This window comes from Pleurodeles waltl, chromosome 8 (assembly GCF_031143425.1).
Source record: "Pleurodeles waltl isolate 20211129_DDA chromosome 8, aPleWal1.hap1.20221129, whole genome shotgun sequence".
NCBI classification, from domain to species: domain Eukaryota; kingdom Metazoa; phylum Chordata; class Amphibia; order Caudata; family Salamandridae; genus Pleurodeles; species Pleurodeles waltl.
In genome coordinates, this window is record NC_090447.1 from 1,510,716,976 (window position 1) to 1,510,736,743 (window position 19,768).

The 19,768-nt window shown below is 44.4% G+C and overlaps 1 protein-coding gene across 4 annotated transcripts in view; it reads right to left on the bottom strand.

Moving 5' to 3' along the window:
• The window catches only part of CFAP44 (cilia and flagella associated protein 44), a 382,521-nt gene that overhangs the window by 164,912 nt on the left and 197,841 nt on the right, over positions 1 to 19,768 (bottom strand). For all 4 annotated transcript variants that reach the window (XM_069202788.1, XM_069202786.1, XM_069202785.1 and 1 more), the window contains 2 exons: positions 10,229 to 10,384; positions 283 to 330 (listed from right to left, as the gene is read on the bottom strand). In XM_069202788.1, the coding sequence (XP_069058889.1) occupies positions 283 to 330; positions 10,229 to 10,384 (204 nt within the window). The remainder of the gene's footprint in view (positions 1 to 282; positions 331 to 10,228; positions 10,385 to 19,768) is intronic.

The window sequence follows — 19,768 nt, forward strand, 5'->3', positions numbered from 1 at the left end:
CTAGGGGGTTAGTTTTCATCTATAATATTTTGTAGAATAAATTACTCTTCTGGCACATGTTCAGCATGGTTACGCCGTTGGATTCATGTACTGCCAGGAAGGATTTCTAATTATAAGCTACAATAACAGATGGTAGAATGGGAGCAAGAGATGTAAGGAGACAGAAGGTGAGGTAGAAGACGCAGTGCGGTGAGGTATGAGTGAATGTTTCACAGGGAGATATAGAAAGGAAGAAGAGAAGAATGTTTAGGCATTAAAGAGGTTAAGGCAACCATAACTTACTATGTTTGAAAAGGACAGGTCCAACTTCCATATAGCACCAAAGGCATCCTAAGGAGGCAAATAAGAGTCATTAACTGGTACCCCCATGTTTTCAATTCAAAGTTTCCTACTAGATAGTCAAAGCTATTTAAAATGTCTATTATCTCTTGGACGAACATGGCTTAACTACATTTTGCCTTTGAAGTGCATGCTTTTGTCAGACAAGTTACATCATTTAAACACTACATGAGTACAACTCTTCCTAGGCTGAAACAAATACTTAGTATATGAGTGTCATACATGAACTCACTATCAAATCAGACAGACTAAGGCATATGTTTTCCTCTGGTTGTGTGCTAGTTCCAAAGGATAACAACCCATCAGATAGCGATGAGGACTCCAGAAAACTAGGGCTGGCCAGGAAAGCAAAGATAACATTGCTTCAGACCTCAGGACACACCAAAGAAATCATGCACAATCCAGAAGTAAATCGGATTGGAATTGGAGTTCGGATATATGGAATCATTTCTAATTGGTAGGTGTCAAAGATACTGTAGAAGACTTCTAGAAAATCTCTAGCTTGTGAGATGAGGGGAAATCCCTGATCAGGACTTGTCAATTTCCACAATATGAGGCATTAGCAGGAGTATAAATTATCACAAGATGCACTGGAAAAAAGCCATTGCCAGCTGCAATTGCTATGAGAAGAGGGACGTCCCCTTGGTTCTGGATATAGAAGAAGTCTATGGTGTTGTCTGTGTGGCTCGTAACCACCCAAAATCTCATCACTGTGAGAAAAGCCTTCAATGCCAAATAGGTTTCCTTTATCCAAAACGCCTATGTGGAGAGCAGATGATTTGTTTCATAATGCACTATTGAAGCTACTATGTGACCCCATCTGTACTCATAAGCTGCACACATGTGAGCTGGAAGGGGCATCCCACCAGGAGGTCGAGAGCATGGACCCACCAATTGAAAGGTGAGACTAAGGAAGAATGAACTTGGATAAGCGTCAACTGATTGCCCCACTGATGGTCCTAATATTTTCCTAAACAGATTTAAATAAATCGCTGGAGCTGATGTCATAAATATTATGACTTCTATTTCCTTCCCAGGACTTTTCCATCTTACTTATTGTGAATGCCATGTACTAAACCAAATAATCAGAAAGTGAATGCATCTGACTACATCAAGAACACATTCCTTCCATGATACCATTTTGTTAAAAAAGCGTGAATGTGATATAGATTTGGGTTATCTCTGCTGGATGTATCACAGTAGAGGCCAAGGGCCCACGACTCTGTCTAACTGTGTCAGCCATGGTGGCACTGGCAAAGGTTTTCAGATCTATCAAGACCTCACAATGAAAGGCATGGCGTATGCCCTGTTCTGAATATTACTGAGGGAGTGTTAGAGTATTTATCAGTGCAAAGTTGCGGCTGAGCTGTTGTAGCAAGGACTTTCACGGATGGTCTGATATTGGGCTGTCATTAATTCTGGAGACCAGGATGTCAGTACAATGCAGTAGAGATCTAACTTATGTGTTTCTTCAGTGTCTCTGGTGGGTTGTTAATGGTTGGTGGTGATCATTCAGGCCACTTAGCCTTTTTACTGTCCACTGTACATTTTGGAACTCGGGCTACTTCTAGCACTTGTGATTCCCCAACCTCGTTCCTGCTGCTTTGGACTCCCACCGCTAGGACTCATTATTACTTGATTTGTCATTCAGGGTCATGTGCAACATTGTGGGGTACAGGGTTTGTGATCTTTAGTACTAACATTTGTATTTCATCAGTCAAGCATTCTTATCTTCTTTGTTCTCTCCCCGTGACTAGAGGTACCAATGGAGCCTCTTTCTGGGTGCACTCTATGATAATGAGGTGGAGAGGATGTCTGCCCAGCATCTGTCCTATTATTTATGGTGTTAGACCTATCGCTTCTACTGTTAAAAATGCCAGGGATGTTTCAGAGGCAACATTAGGGCAGGTCCTGACATTAGCAGTTACTGCTTTTCTTGCTGCAGTTACTTGTAGTTGTTGTGAGCAGATATACCAGATTGTTCTTTTGAACATAACTTTGATTACACAAATGCATACTATATATTGCAGAAACTTAGGATACGCTGTAGTTGAAGTGAACATCTACACTACAATGTGGTTGGTTTGTGTATTGTGATGGGTTTTGGTGCAGGAAGTTGGGGTCATGCGGATAGGAAGGTTTGAGATGTATTGGCCAGCATTGTGTGATGCAGAAAGTACTATTAGAAGTGTGAAAATGTGAGCCATATTTACTCACACTAGTGTATCTGTAATCTGCTTCAGCCATGCTTTGTTGCTCATGCTGACATTGCCTACAGAGATACAGGAAGTGAACTTCTCCGACATACAGACGTATTTTTACTGTGGCTCCAGAGGTGTGACGGGTCAAGAAAAGCTTGCTCAGAGAAATCCGTTTACTTATTTGTTTCTGCATGAAGAACACCCACTCTCGTTCTCATGAGTTCAACCTCAGCACCTGCTTGGGTTCACTGTAAGAACTAACCAGGTGGCCACTACTAGAAACTAGTGTATACTAGGGGATACATTTGAGTCCTGTCTTCTCTCTGTGGGCTTGCTCCTCTGACCTTTGCCAGGGAACCCCCTGGCCAATTTATTATGATTCACAGACTAGTTATTTTTATTTTCAGGCTCGGATTGCCATGTGATAGTTACTTTAACAGAGGTTTGAGGTGAATGTGGTGCATAGAATCTCATAATGAGTGGAGATTGATGTATTGCTCTTTGTTGTTTGTTGCTGATTGTTGTCTGAGTTATTATGTGACTTATGATGTGTGTATTGGTGGTCAAGCTCACTTATTGCTAGATATTCCCATGCTTGTCCCAAAAGCTAGTGAGGTGCCGTTCAGACGTTGCAAGACAGGACGTTATTGCATGATGCACTGCAGTGTTGAAGTGCACAATGCTGTGTTGTCATGACTTTGGAACAGTGGTGCAGGCCTTCAAATTGTCACACCTGGAGGGTGGCAATGCTCTGGTAGCAGCCCTCCCCAAAGCCTCCATAGCACCTGTAAAAGCCCTTCTTCATGCAGCTCCTCACTTATCAAAAGCACCAAGTGTTATGCCTACTTGGAGGGGGACCTCAATCCTTCATGGACTCTGCTGAACGAGGACTGGAATCGTGAGCCTTCACAGACCCTGTTCAGTGGCCATGAGGATGAGATCTGTGGATTCCACAGACCGCCTAAAATTCTGGTAACAAACACAAGACTTCGGGAAAAGGAGTTACACGTTCTTGTAGGAGACACACCTACTTCCTAAGGTCACCCATTGGAAAAAGATAAATATGTTTATAAATGGTGTATTTTTAAAGTCTGGGACATCTGGTGGGTGAAGGACAAAACAACACAACTCTCAGTAACAGGAAATATAATGTTATTCTGTGTGTCTTGAACATACATGATGGTGGCATTCTGTGACTTGGGTCACTGGAAGAGGTGCCTGCACTGGTTTCCTATTTAAGGGTTCCAAGTCAGATCCGCCATGTGTGTCATCATTTGAGGATCCAGCTTCACCTGATTCTTGATCCACTGTACCTAGGTTTCTTGTTTCTGCTCTCCATGTTCTGATTATAATTCCTGTGTTAGGATATTTTCTTGTCTTTTCTTCTAAGTTCTAGTTAGAATTATTGTGATAGGATTTGCTTGTTTATTTTGTTTCATTTTTCCTTGTCAACCTTTTGAGAGCATTTTCCTGAAACTGTACATTGCCTCTTCCACCTTATCTTCTGCATCTTTCTTGATGCCTTGCGTGGTATCTCTTCACATTACACTCAGTGAATTTCGAGGACAGTGGTGAGATTCCTGACAGGTTGCCCTTTTCAACCCTGTTTTAAGAAGCAGGTAGGGGAATTACAACCTGCCATTACCCCCAAGAAATCAAACACATCACCCCCATTCTTAGAGACAGAATAAACTACAAAGTGGCCTGCACCACACTCAAATCCCTTGCCCACTGACTAAACAGCTACCTGATAAATAAACTCCACTCCTTCTTCAGAGAAATCGACACAGGAGGCAAATCCAGGCTCCTGCCTGAGATCCCTAGGCTAATACATCAACAACTCTCAACCAGGCCTTCTCATGCCAAGCACTTATGCCTTGAATGCGTCTCCCTTTGAAACTCAGGCTCTCTGTAAACTTGCAGGCTTTGCAGAAAGGGCTGAAAACACAACTTTTCAAATTACACTTCATTTTTAGAATACTGATGCTCCCAGTTCCACTTTCCTTTGTTATGTAGTTAAATACTGTTGTTTACATGAAAGGTATTGCCCTGGCCATGTGATGAGTTTCACATGAATCAAATATCTGTAATAAATAAAAAAAATAAAGTAATGGTATTATGTGCCTAGTTAGGTTCAGTGGTGTTGGCATTGAACCCTTGTCAATTGTTATGTCATGTCCCGTTGTGTATGCATTTTTCCTGTGGCCTGCATTGGAGTGGTGTTTGACATAGATCTAGTGTGTTTGAGTATTTTGCAGTGTGGCAAGTCATTGGTGGCATTTATCCTGTTTGATAAGTTTAGTTGCTGTGGATTTGAGCACTGGCTATTAGTTTTAGATTGTGTATGGAATGGTCTGCTGGGCTGCATTATAATGAACTGGGAGTTATGGTGCAGGAGGCTCGGTGCTAGGATAAGGTGATGTACTGTTAAGATCTTGTGTGCTGTGGGAGTACTTGGTGTGTGGTGTATTGTAAGGCAATGTAGGGAGAAAAGAAGCCTGATGTATCCCTGTGATGTTCTAGTCGAGTGATGTGGTATGTGGCCACAGTTTCATTTCTCCTGCATGGTTTGTAGGCAGCCTTGTGTAACATAAAGCACTGAGGAACTGTTGTATCATATACTTTTTGTGTGGTCTTCGTGTAGGTGTCACACTGACCGCCACGGCGGTAACAACCGCTGGGCAGGAGACATCAATCTCCAGCCCAGCGGCCATCACTGAAGCGCCTGCAGGATAATGACCCTGCCTACCGCCATGGTTTCCGTGGCTTTCTTACTGCCACGAAAACCATGGCGGTAGGCACTATCAGTGGCAGGGAATACCTTCCCTGTCACTGATAGGGGTCTTCCCAACCCCCTCTCCAGATACCCACAACCCCCCTTCCTCCACAAAGCCCCCCCACTCCACACATTCACGCCCCCATTCACACACACACCCATTCCCACAAACATCCATGCATGCATACATCCACTCACACACACCTGAACACTTTTAGACATGCACGCAGACACGCAGTCACAACAGACAACATACATGCACTCACACCACCATACATGCACACTTGCATCCAACACGCAACACATACCCGCATCCACGCACACACAAACATACACACACAACACCCCCACCGCCCCCTCCCCTGTCAGAGACCCGACTTACCTGGATCCAGAGGGTCCTCCAGCAGGAGACAGGACAGGGCGCTGCTGCCAGCACCAGCGTCCACCAGCAGAACACCGCCAGGCCGTATTATGGGTCATAATATGGCTGGCTGCGGACCACTGGCGTGGCGCTGCCGCCGGAATGGCCACAGCTGGATTTCCGCCATCCTACTGGCGTAAATCTGGCTGTGGTCATAATATTGCGGACAGCCGGTAGCCACGGCGAAGGTCTTTTGGCGGCCGTCGCGGTAGGCGGTTTTTACCACTGAGGTCAAAATGAGGGCCTAAGTCCCTACTATTAAGACAATGAAGGTCACCTTCTTCTTTAACATCCCACATATTATTACCAGTGTATGTACTAGTCTCTTTAAACCAGGTTGTGTTCTCATCTTTCATAGCACTAGGCCCATCTCTCCCTGTTGGTTTAGTCCGAGGTCTGCTGCGTAACACATGTTGAAACCATCTCTTAGGAGCCCCAGTCAGCTGGATCTAGGATGTGAGGCTATAGATAAGATGAAAAAGGCCCAGCACAAATAGGAAACTACAAATTGCCCTCTCAAAAAACTCATAATACCAATAGAAAGATAGTAACATGTGGTCAGCTAAGCAGAATACGTGTGTTAGCAATAATCAACAATATGACAACGTAAAATATCAGAGATGTCACAGTGTGTATGACCTCTTGTAAGTGCAAATATCCTGGTAATAATAAGGTACTGCTGGCACTGATCTGATCTGCATAAGTGACTTAGGAAACCATAGGTGCAATACCCCAAGTTGCAATTTCAGGTGTGTCTATTCTGAAAACCCCAGATTTGATAATTCCATCTCAGACATACCAGGTCTGTCACTGCTACTGCAGGGCAGGGGCTCTAGGCTGTAGCATTGTCAGGCCCCTGCCTGTTCCCTGCAGCAGTCTGGGAGGAGAAAGCATTGGTTCTCCCGGACAAGCAAAGGTGTGTCCTGCACCCCAGCCTCCTACCACCACCCCCTCATGCCCACTGCCTATTGGTACTCCCACTGACACTTTCTGAATGCTCAGAACAGGTGGGAAATAGCACTATTATCAAGAGTCATAATGACTGGACTTTGATGTAGAGATACCGGCCCGTAACGTAGATTCCAGCTCCTGATATCTCCTCATCAAAGTGTGGTCAACTCATAATGATGGCCTTAGCAGCTTAGTGGCATCAACCCCCTAACACAGATCGCTGCAGGGAGGCTGAGCAATATTCTTCTTCATTCTAAGATGGAGGCATTCCACAAGGATTCCCATCTAGAGAATGGTGTAATAATGGGGCAATGGTTGGCAGCTGATCGAGTCAATACAAAGCCAGGTGGATGGGCAGTTGTTGAGGCCGTGGGCCAACTGCATTGCCAGAGTTATCTTTGGAAAGAAAATAATCCTAGTTCTGCATTGTGGAACTCATGACTGAAGTCTTAAAGTTACAATATCCCCGTCTTTGTGCTAGGGTCCCAGACAAAACACATATATATGTGTTTTTTTTTTGGGGGGGGGGGGGGTTGTGCGAAGCTGGCAATCTGTGTTTTATAGCTTTACACTTATCAAATGCCTGATTTATATAGATGTTTTATTTGCCAGGTGAGTGAAAAAATTAAGTAAATAAATATTGCAGCAGAAATCATAAAACTGCTGCTGCTGCGAAAAAGAACAAAAGAAATATATAGAAAATCAAGGATACTGCAGCATGCATAGTAAAGCAGTAAAAAGTAAAGAGGTGTGTTAAGGAGTCAGCTTGGTCCTTTTCTTCTAGGCATTGATGGACCTTTCCCACACACCATTTTATCATTCAAGAAAATGAGGCAGGACAGTCAGTTAGTACTTCTGCATTGTTGGAGAATTCACTGAACAGGATCACAAGTAACATTTCTCGTGGCATCATAGGTTCTTCCGTGAAAGTCACTCATCCAGCGTATTATGTCATTAGAGATCTCAAAATCCAAGCAAACCTCATCAGACAAATACCATTCTACAATATTTATTGCTGGCGATTGTTAGAGATGCGGGACTGGTTGAAGTACATCTACGCTCCAAGACCACATTAAAGCTTGGATCTGCACAAAAGAACAGCAGGTCTCTACGTTGGAGAAAACGATATTTTATATTTATACGTATGATAGAGGTGTTTTAGGATCATTACATGCAAGGATGAAAAGTCTAACATATATGACAATTAATGAGGATCCTACGATGCAGAACCATTGTTTCCTAATGATAACATGCCCAGAAAAACGTACAAGCTTAGAGTGGACTTTGCGGCCTTGACCGCAGGGAAAGAAATGAACATTTTACTCTCTGGTTCTCATAATGAGGAGGCTGGTACACCAAACATGATTTTACCACCAAGACGGTTCTGCTTAATGATTTAATCTTGGAAAATGTTTGCATGGAAAATGTGAGAGAAAGAACAACCTGTGCCACTCTGGAGTAGGCATTGAAGAACGCAGCAGCAACAGGGGCAAATCTATAAGGTGCAGTTTGGGATTTTCCCTGGTGCAACAATAATTGTATGGTTAATCACTGGGACTTGAAATAAAGCCCTGAAAAGCTGTAAGCCTCGCCTGTTTTTTAACTATGGTCCCAGCAGTAAAGTTTTAAAAGAGAACAGATAGGTACTGTTACTGAGGCTAAGGGCCCAATTTAGAACTTGGCGGTGTTACCCCCAAACCACCACAGTGGCAGACCTGAGAAGACCATCAAGTTGATAGTGTTACATCTGCAGTATTTAGATGTATTTAGGCGATGCCGCCGACCGGCACAATGGAGTGCCCTTCTAGCCGTCAGGCAGGTGGGTTCCCGCTACCCGTACTTATATATTCCAGTCCTGCAGGCGGTGTACTGGAGGCGGTTTACTGAGGGAGGAAGGACATCACTGGACCCAATGGACATCGGACATGGCAGTGGTATAGGGGTAAATCACATTTACACACACACACACACAGTGCCTTTGCCATTTGTGACCCCCTGCATCACACACAACACACCACATACACACCATTATTCATTGCCATTCCACCACAACACAACACAGACATGCCGTAAACACACATTGACGTACATTCATGACACAACATACACACAATTGATGCTGCACCCACACAACACAACCACGATACTCAACACAACAACCTACGCATTTACACAAACATACTCACACATTACAACTACAACTGCCACATAACAACACTCACCTAAATGTTGCACGCAGCAACACAACACAATATACGCAACATCAATGCCATATGCGAAAGGCACATATACTGACAAGCACATCACCCACTCGAGCATCATCTGCCTCACCCACCCAATCGCATCGCACACACACATACAAGTACTGAGTCACACACAGAACTCAAAGCACACATGACAGGTACAGGTCCCCTTGCAATACGCACACATGGACACAGATGACAAGTGTGACTGTACCGTCACTGTGGTGCCAGCATTTATTTGGGAATGAATCTTGACATCAAAATGGTAGTTGTGTATGTGTGCGATATGTGTTGTGTACCAGTGTGTCCCCATCCATGTCTGACCCACTGGTGTCCCAGTCATACGCATGTCACAGTAATTTAAAAAAAATGACTGACACATGTGTTCTTGCAGTGGTCCTGAACGCATATGCAGTGACCCCACAACGTACACAGACAATGCGGGTTCACTAACTTCGTACTCAGTGACAGGGGGGTCGTGTTTTCTCCGTGGCACAGTGGCAACGGAAGATGTTGTCTAGTCGAAAATAGGGGTGGAATCAGGAAAAAGGTGAGTTTTCACTCATTTCCCCCCCCAATCTTTCAACTCAGAAGGGGCTGCCACATTTTGCTTGGCGGTAAGGCACATCCAAATCTGCACAGCAGTAAGTGTGGCTGGTGTCCCTTCATCAGCCACTATTTCTTATGGAGCAGTTGTGGCGGATGGGAATTCTTGGTGGAGTCGGCGGGACTTAGGCAGGTTAAAGTCTGCCAATATCTAAATCAGGCCAAACCAGCGAACTGGGTTTCCGTTGAAAAAGTTGCGGCAGACCTGTTACCACCAACATCTAAATCAGGCAATTAGTGTAATTGACAGTGACTTTATAAGGCTGACAGCATGCACTGAATATTAATATTTCTTATCCATTTTCTAAGCTACTCCTAATTTGTATTGACATGCTAAGTAGACAGAGGTAGGAGCGAGACCCTCCCCTCACATAACCTTCTTTGCAATTCTTTGTAGTCCCCTCCCCTTACATTTTTTGCTTGGGCATCATTAAATACCTTATTTTGCTAGATGCAAGTAGACTAACAGAAGCAGACCCAAATGTAGGCCAGGACCTGAGGTAGTATGGTGTTGAGATATTTCCTCATTGCTCACACATTTTACTGGTGGTTGACACCAGTAGTTGAGAACTGTGAGTCGGGTGCATGAATTTGTAACCAAAAAGCATTGAATGTAAGTCGATAGGAATACCTTCTTACTTATGTGTGCTGTAGTGGAAAATTTCACTGAGAGCAAATTATATATTCTTACCTGAGCAAACCAAATGTGAGAGTATGGAGCCAAGACTTTCACCATGGACCGCAGATTAACATGTTTGCCAACGAGAAGTTCATTAATGGGCTCCATCTCCACAATTCCAATGTCATCGCTGGTCTCAGCCGTGTCTACCGTCTCAAAGTCCCACACCTAAAATACAGACGAATTTAAGTGTCACAGCCTTCTATACATGTCCGTGTTGGCATTTTGCTTGCGCTATGACAAAACCAGTCAACTGACTGGAAAACCTACATAATTGTGTATGGTTTTGCAAGAATGCAGTTCCATAACCATAACAATACAAAAATGCACTTGGTGACTAAGTGACACTAAATAAAGTATACAAATCATATGTCCATTTATAGAGCCAGGGGTCACAACCGTCAATGTATATTTCCAATTCCTCTGTAGAGCGATGGCTTGTTGCCTTTGGTACCTACGCAGAATTTGTTTGGTGTACAACCCCTCTTGATGCCTCCAGTAAGTGTGTGGTGGATGCTGGGAAGAGCTCATTTTTGGACTGGGTTTAACCTGCAACAGGGTGGAAAATCTTTATTCGTTAACCAACGTCAAAGTTTTTTGCAAATACCAGGTTCCACTGCCAACTTGTATTTTGCACGGCTGAAGGGATTGGCAGCCCGTGGCAGGGTAGCTGTGACAAATCCCACTGTGCACGGCCTTCAGCCCCACAGGGACTGGCCAACAACTGCTTAACATAGCTGCCATCCCCACAGGCACCCCAGAGGGCCTGGTCACTCCCTGTTGCAAACAACCCCTCTTACATTTGCCCATTTCTTATATCTTTGTTCCTCTTATCTGATCTTGTTGAAATAGGAGATCCCTGAACTAGGATTGCCTTGCTTACAGCCTTTCAAATGCCATGCCAACACTTTGCTGTCCTTTTAACTGTGCCGTCTCCGGATGGATTTGCATGTAACTCAACATACTAACAGTAAGGTAAGTATGCTAAAGGTCTGATACATTTTTTTTTTTTTACAGGGCCATCATACTACACCAAAGATGTTAATGAATCAAAACTATTTTGACCTCCTGTAATTTTGCCCCCCTTATCTGATCTTCCAGAAACATGGGGTCCCTGCACTTGGTTTAACTTGGAAAAAGAAGACCAGAATTACACAAAACTTCTAATGTAAGTGGGATTTTACTCAATTAAGTTTTTTTGCTTGATTTGGTGCAAAACCCTTCAGTAGTTTTGGAGAAATAAGCATTTGAAAAAGGTTTCAGTTGATAGCTTAAATTATCAAGATATTTTCACAGTTAACACAGAAGGAACATGGAAACCTGAATCCGCGTACCTCCTGTGAGGCCAAACTTAAAAAAAATATTTAAACCTGGTTGGACAAAAGAGCCTGTTCTGCTGATATGCACTTCGAATCTGTAAACTCCAAAGTGAGGTTCAATGGCCCGAAGGTCTCTCATTGTCTGGCCACACAGAATAATCAGTTGCTACCGCCATTAAAGGACTCGGTGCTTTGGTCACAGTGTCCTGAGAAATATCTTAGAAAGAGATACAACTGGGGCAGGAGTAGCATCTCCCGCGGGTGGGAAGTTTATAAAAAAAAAAAAAAAAAAAAAAAAAAGATTCCCTTCCCCCAAGATGTTTTTAAAAAAGTATACTGGGCCAACCGCAGATGATTGGATGCAGGTTCTGGCTAACCACCATTGTGGGGGCCTACCCCACCTTACCACTGCACCCACTCCCTGCTCCGTGTTGGCAATAAATAGGAGGTTAGTGCAAGAAACAGTTGGATGTGGCACACAATAAAAATAACTAAAAAAAAAATCACTGAAGAAAAAACAAATATTAAAATTAAGTTGTGGTTAGCTTTGGTTATATCACGGTTTAAAAAACAGTAATTCACTGGCAAAACCAAAGTTAAAGTGAAGTTACAGTTAGAAAAACAAAACCTAAAAATCAGTTGGAGAGGTTCTGTTTAATTTTCAATGTTTTGTAATCTGCAGTTTAGGGAGCTCTAGGGTCATGGGGTTGCAGTAGTCCAATCTGGGTACTACGGTGGCTTTGAAATATTGTCTTCCTATGCTGGATAGGTGCAAAGATAAGAACTTTCTTTAAATTTTCAAGCAGAAAGAAAAAAGAGGGCTCCTCTTTGGATATGAGTTGTTGGACAGGGAGGCTTTTATTAATAAGTATCCCCAAAGTTCTTGTGGAGGAGAACGGGGAGAGGAGTTGTTGGTATCAATTTAGTTCACAGTTCGAAGGACCAGATGCAAACCAACACATGCACACTTGTAGCAGATTGGATAATCGGTTTATCCCAGTCACAGTGTAAAAGGAAGGAATCTGATGAATGACGTCCAATGGATCTCAGAACCCCAGTTGACATCATCAAACAAGGGAACATTAGAGAACGCCTATTGTTGGTGATTGTACAGATACAGGGCTGGAGAAACAGAACTGTTTATTTTGTCCTCCTATGCTTGAAGGCCACTTAAGACTGCACAGTAAGAGAAAGACTGGATTATGACAGGTACATTCAACATAGATTACTACCTACGTTGCACTTAAACGTTTATCATGTGTATAGTGCTTTGTAAATACACTATAATATGTACCAATATATACTGTAATATACCCGACCTCATATCTGCAATACACAGTACAAGACACAGTAGAAGCTACAGCTCATAGAGACATGTAACACACATCACAAGGCACAGCTGGCAGAGACATGCAAGACAGCCCAAGACACAGTACAAGGTACAGCTCATAGAGACAGGCACGACACATCACAAGGCACAGCTGACAGAGACATGCAAGACAGCACAAGACACAGTACAAGGTACAGCTCATAGAGACAGGCACCACACATCACAAGGCACAACGGACAGAGACAAACAAGACACAGTACAAGCTACAGCTCGTAAAGACAGGCACCACACATCACAAAGCACAGCTGACAGAGACATGAACAAATCACAAGGCACAGTACAAGCTACAGCTCATAGAGACATGCAACACACATCACAAGGCACAACTGACAGAGACAATGAAGACACAGCTCACAACACAGTACAAGCTACAGTTTATAGAGACAGGCACCACACATCACAAGGCACAGCTGACAGTCTCAGAGCGGACAGAGACATGCAACACACAAGACACAACTGACAGAGACAAAGAAGACACAGTACAAGCTACAGCTCATAGAGACAAGCAGCACACACCACAAGGCACAACTGACAGAGACACACAAGACACAGTACAAGCTACAGCTCATAGAGACAAGCAGCACACATCACAAGGCACAGTTGACAGAGAAATGCACACACCACAAGGCACAACTGACAGACTCGGAGCTGACCGAGACATGCAACACACAAGACACAACTGACAGAGACATCCAAGACACAGCACAAGACACAGTAAAAGCTACAACTCATTGAGACAGGCACCACACATCACAAGGCACAACTGACAGACATGCACACATCACAAGGCACAACTGACAGACTCAGAGCGATAGAGACATACAACACACAAGACACAACTGACAAAAACTGTACAAGACAGCTGACAGACACATGCACCACACATCACAAGATACAACTTACAGAGACATATAAGACACAGCACAGAACACAACACGTGCAGCACACATCACATGCCACAGATGAAAAAGACATGCAATTCACAGCACAGGCCAGAGCTGATAGAGCACAAGACAGGTAGCAGAGGTATGTAACACAAGGCAAGGTGCAGCTCACAAACACAGGCTAAACACAGCACAAGAAATAGCAGCTAGAGGCATGCAGTCCATGTGACACACTGAATCTGACAGACATTCGATACTCAGCACAGGCCGTAGCTGCCGGAGACATGCAACAAACATGCCATGACAGAGCTTACAGAGACATGCAGCACATGACAAGCCATAGCTGATAGAATCATCCAGTGAACAGCACAAGACACAGCTGACAGAAGCATGCAAAACACTCTACAAGACAGGGTTTCCAGAAACTTGCAAACTACAGCACAAGCTACAGCTGGCAGGCATGCAACACAAATGAGACAGTGCAGCTGACAGACATGCAACACAGCACAGATACAGCTGACAGAGACATGTCACAAACAGCACAAGACAGATGGCAGAGGTATGTAGCACATGATAAGGTGTAGATGACAAACACATGCAAAACACAGCACTAGACAGAGCCATTCAGTACTCAGCATAGGCCATAGTTGCCAGAGACATGCAACAACATGCCATGACAAAGATGACAGACATGCAATGCACATGCTGGGTGACAGCTGAAAGAATCATGCAGTACACAGTACAAGACACAGCTGACAGAAGCATGTAAAACACAGTATAAGACAGGGTTTCCAGAGGCGTCCAAACTACAGCACATGCTACAGCCGACAGAGACATGCAACACAAATGAGATAGTGCAGCTGGCAGAGACATGCAATACACAGCACGGCACACAGGTGACAGAGACATGCAAAACACATTACAGGATACATCTGACAGAGGTATGTAACACACAACACAAGCCACAGATTCTTGCAACACACAGAACAACCATAGCTGACAGACATACAACACACAACACAAGACACAGTTGAGTGAGAAATGCAAAGCACATGACATACTACAACCAAAACAGGCATTCAACACAGTGCAAGAAACAGTACAAGCCACAGCTGACAGACATGAAACAAACATCTCATGCCACAGCTGACAGAAACATACAAAACACAGCATAAGGCTCACCAAACAATGACATACAACACACACAGCTAACAGATCCATGCAAGGCACAGCTGACAGACATGCAACACACATGGCCAGGTGCAGCTAATAGAGACATGCAATACACAGCACAAGACACAGCTGAGAGAGGCAGCCAACAGATATGACACACTACAACTGATAGAGACATGCACACGCAGTATAAGACACATCTGCCAGAGACATGCAACATACATGAGAAAGTGCAGCTGACAGAGACATACAATACGCAGTGCAAACCACAGCTGAAAGACAGATGCAACACACAGCAAAAGACACAGCTGAAGGAGACATTCAAAACAATGCAAGACACAGTACAAACCACAGCTGACAAAGACATTCAGCACGCAGCACGTCACAGCTATAAATACATAACAGAAAACATATGACTGAGACATGCAATGCACAGCACAAGCCACAGCTTCCAGACATATGCGCAACTGACAGAAACTTTCAACACATACCACAAGGCACAACTCACAGAGACATTCAATACACAGCACAAAACACAGCTCATAGTGACATGCAACTTTGCCAGCACAATTACAGACCGCATCACCCCACTTGTGATCAACACCAGGTCCTTCATCCTTCTAGGTGATGTCAACTACCGCCCTAAGAACCACGATGACCTGAGCACATATGCCCTCCTGAACAACCTAGACACGCTAGAGTAAAGGCCTCACCTCATCACCCGTCACTACTTGACCCCATCTTCACTAACGTTCCCGGCATCACGGTGGACAAAATCACCTCCCTCCCTTGGACCGACCATTCCCTGATCTGCTCTAACTTCCACGTACCCTATCAACTAACTTTCCCAGCATCACGGTGGACAAATCCACCTTCCTCCCGGACCAAGCATTCCCTCATCTGCTTCAACCTCCACATATCCTATGAACATGGCACCGTCCCATCAAAAACAACTGACACAATTGGAACAAGATCCTTGATGACACCTGAGCCTCCGAAGTTCAATCCATCTAGCCATCGCAACATGACAACCTAAAATTAGCCTTCAATTTATGGATCTCCTCTTGCACAAACACAAAAGCCTGCTCAAAACCTCTGGCCTGACACAAACCAGACCACAAGCCAGTTGGTAACCCACCCACCTATGTTTCCCCAAATGCAACTGCAAACAGCTAGGACACTGTTGGAGGCACACACAAAACATATCTGCCAGGAACACCCATAAATCTGTTCCCAGGTGCAACCACCAGCAACTCAAAACCTCCAAATGTGCATCCCTCACTGAACTAATCAACAACTGCTCCAAGAACACCAAGACGTTCTTCTCCGTAGTGAGAGAATTCACCCAGACACCACCTCCATGTTCATTATCCCACCCCAGGAATTCTGCTCCCACTTATCCCACTTCTTCAGCAACAAAATCAGAAACATATGCAACAAATTCACCCCAATCTGTATGTCTCCAGTCTCACAGACCTCCTACCTAACCATTTGAATCCGGAATATCCCACCCTCACCATGTGGATTATCCTCACCCCTGAAGAAACAGCCGCCACCATACTATCCTTCCACTCGGGAACACCATTGGACCTCTTCCCTCCCTTTATGTTCCCCAAGGGGCTCAACTCCATCTTCCCTGCCCTTACAACCATCCTCAAAAGCTCCCTCTGCACTGGCACTTGGAATCAGGCAACCATTTTATCACTTCTGAAAAACCTCTCAGAGGATCCTTCAATACTAGCCAACTACAGACCCATCTCTTCCTTGAGTGGGTCCAATATTTCCTGGAGAACAGAGGACAATCAATTTGGCTTCACTATTTCTCTTTGAGCCTGAAGGCTTTCTCAGCTGGGGTGCCATAGGGCTCTTCTCTTAGTGATTATTCAATATCCAGATGACCCCGTTGGCACTGATGGCCAAATCACATGGATCTAAAGTGGTGTCATATGCTGATGACACCCTGCTATTTCTGTCTTTTGAGAAGGTGTTTCAAGCTATAGTTGTTCCCCTCAAAGCCTGCCTCCAAGCATTATTTTACTGGCTGCACACTAGTTATTTCTTGTGCAACAAGGACAAGACCAACATTTTATTGTTTGGGTCTTTTCAGCCCAACTGGTGGCAGAGTTGCTGGCCCAAAACTGCCCCTCCTCCACCTCCGCTGGTGGCTGTTGTGAAAAGCCTGGGTATGAGGTTTGGCACTTTGCTGTCCTTTCAACCCCAGCTGTCTTCGGTGGAAGGCACATGCTTTGGGCTGCTCCAAAATTTATTTTAAAGAAATGCCTTTCCTTCTTCTGATGAACTATTGAAAGACTAGTTCACATGCTTACGTCAAAAATGGTCTACAACAACATTCTGTATCTGAGTCTCCCTGATTACTTGATTGGTAAGTTGCAGGTCGTCCAGCATCTGGCAGAGTAACTGATCATAAACCTCCTTGTTGGATGCCTACGTTCCCTGATCTGAACTCTCTGCATTGGTTGCCAGTAAAGATATTTATTGTCAAAACGCTAGTTCTGGCACACAGGGTCCATTTTTCCTCTGGCTCACAGAACCTTTTGGCAAGGCTGCAACATTACTCTCCTCTAAGAGTTTTGTGTTCCTACAAGTCTTGTCTTGCAGTCAGGCTTAAGATTAGGGAGGCATTCAACACTGTCTCCCACCCAATTTTCATCAAGAGTTTTCACAAGGCAGGAAGCCAAGGATCTGCACTCCACTGGCTGAATTTCTTCTTCAAGGATCACACTCAATCGGTCAGCCAGGCTCCCTGTAACTCCACCACCTCCAGCCTGATCTGTGGCATCCCAAAGGATCATACCAAGCCCCACACTTTTCAATATCTACATGGCTTCCATCGTAACCACTGTCTGGACTTACATCGATCTCAATACTCAGCTCATACTCTCCTTCTCTGACGACTCCGGCAACACACAGACCAACTTCATCAACTGCATGAATGAAGTCGCTAACTGGATGAGGGACAGGTGTTTGAAACTCAACTCAAGCAAGACTGAAGAGGTGCTTTTGGGAAGGGACACCTTTCTGGTCACAAGTCTTGTGGCCTGCAGAATTTGGACCCATCCCATCCCCAGTGATACAAGCCAAAAACCTAAGGATCATAATCAATAACCAAATATTAATGGCCAGCCAAGTCAAGTTATCACCTCCTCCTCCTTCCATGCCCTCAAACGCCTAAGAAAAATCTTCAAATGGCTCCCTCTGAGCAACCACCATACTGTGACCCAAGCCCTGATATCACACAAGCTGAATTACGAAAACAATCTGTACATCAGAATCTCCAAACAGCTCACCAAGATACTCCAGGCCATCCAGAATGCTGCAGCCAGACTCACTCTCAAACTCCCAACCTGCAGCCACCCAAATCAAAGACCTCCACTAGCTCCCATTTCAAAGACACAGCTTTTCAAGGTCCTCATACACATACAAAGGCCTACATGGCTTTGGACCCACATACCTTAGCAGCTGCATCAGTTTCCACGTCCCTGCCGGATACCCTCCACTCCTCCAACCTCTTCATCCACATACCTGGCATTCACAGGTGCAGAATAGGTAGTCATGCAGTGAGGCCCTCTCGGGCTTAGGTTGGTTCCCTATTTTAGCTTTATTTTATATTTTACGTTTTACACATTATAGCTGCATCACTTTTAGCATTTTACACACTTTGCTTCCATTATATAATTCTAAGAATATATTGTATGAGTTGCTTGTTTTGGTTAGCCTTTTCTCAACATATAATCAGTACATTCTGTTTAAGGATAAGAACACAGTACACAATAGTGCTTGTGTTGCCCGTTCGGAAAAAGCTTCTAACACCTGACATATTATTGCATCAGAGCTGTGCCTCTAACACAGTGTCGCTTTGATTATATAAACAATGCACTGATCCGGAAGGGGCTGAGGGGCACTCCATCCGCAACCGTCCTGGGGCGAACATGCAGCTCTGCTGGTGTTGATTTACCAGCTTCTTGAAAGGAGTGCTATTCACACAATAGGTTGACTCCGGATGCTGTTCTTCAGGGATGGGGGCTAAGGCTAACCTCTGACATCAGGCAAAGGCAGAGGGCACACCCACTATGCTCTCAGTATAGGCATAGGTTTATGTTGGAATATCAAGAAATTATTTACCATGGTTGGATTATTTATTCTCTTCACTATGTTCGCAATGCTGATAACATTGCTCTGTTTCATCTGCCTAATTATCCCAGCTTATTCTCTCTATGCATGAGAAATACAGTGAAAGGGTAAGAGCTGTTTCTACAACTTCCTTGGGAGTAAGAGTGTCATGTTTAGGTTGCCACAATCACCTTGCACGCCAGTAAGATTAAGGGTGGTGGTGAGGCACTGTGAACTAGCCAGGAATTGGGCCGGCAGCTTCTGATGGTGTGGACAGACTAAATCCCCACATTCTGAAGTTCTGTTGTCCTAATATGCAGTTCTACTACCTTAATAGGAACTGTAAAACATTTGTGCCTGCTCGTACTCGACTCCCTAAACCTGGAATTACCTACCCCAGCATGTCAAAGCTGACAGGTCAGTCACCAAGTTCTGAAACAAATCTAAAAATCTGGCTTTTCCGTTAAGCCATGGGATGGGCAACAATCCCTACAACAGGTGCCAGGATACCCTCCTGGGTGACATGTGTGCCATACAATTGACATAACATACAGCACCAGCCACAGCATCCAGAGACTTGAAACCAGTGGTGTAACGAAAATTGAGAGAGCCTCCCTGCAAAGTACATGGAGGAGGCCCATTCCCCTCCGGACAC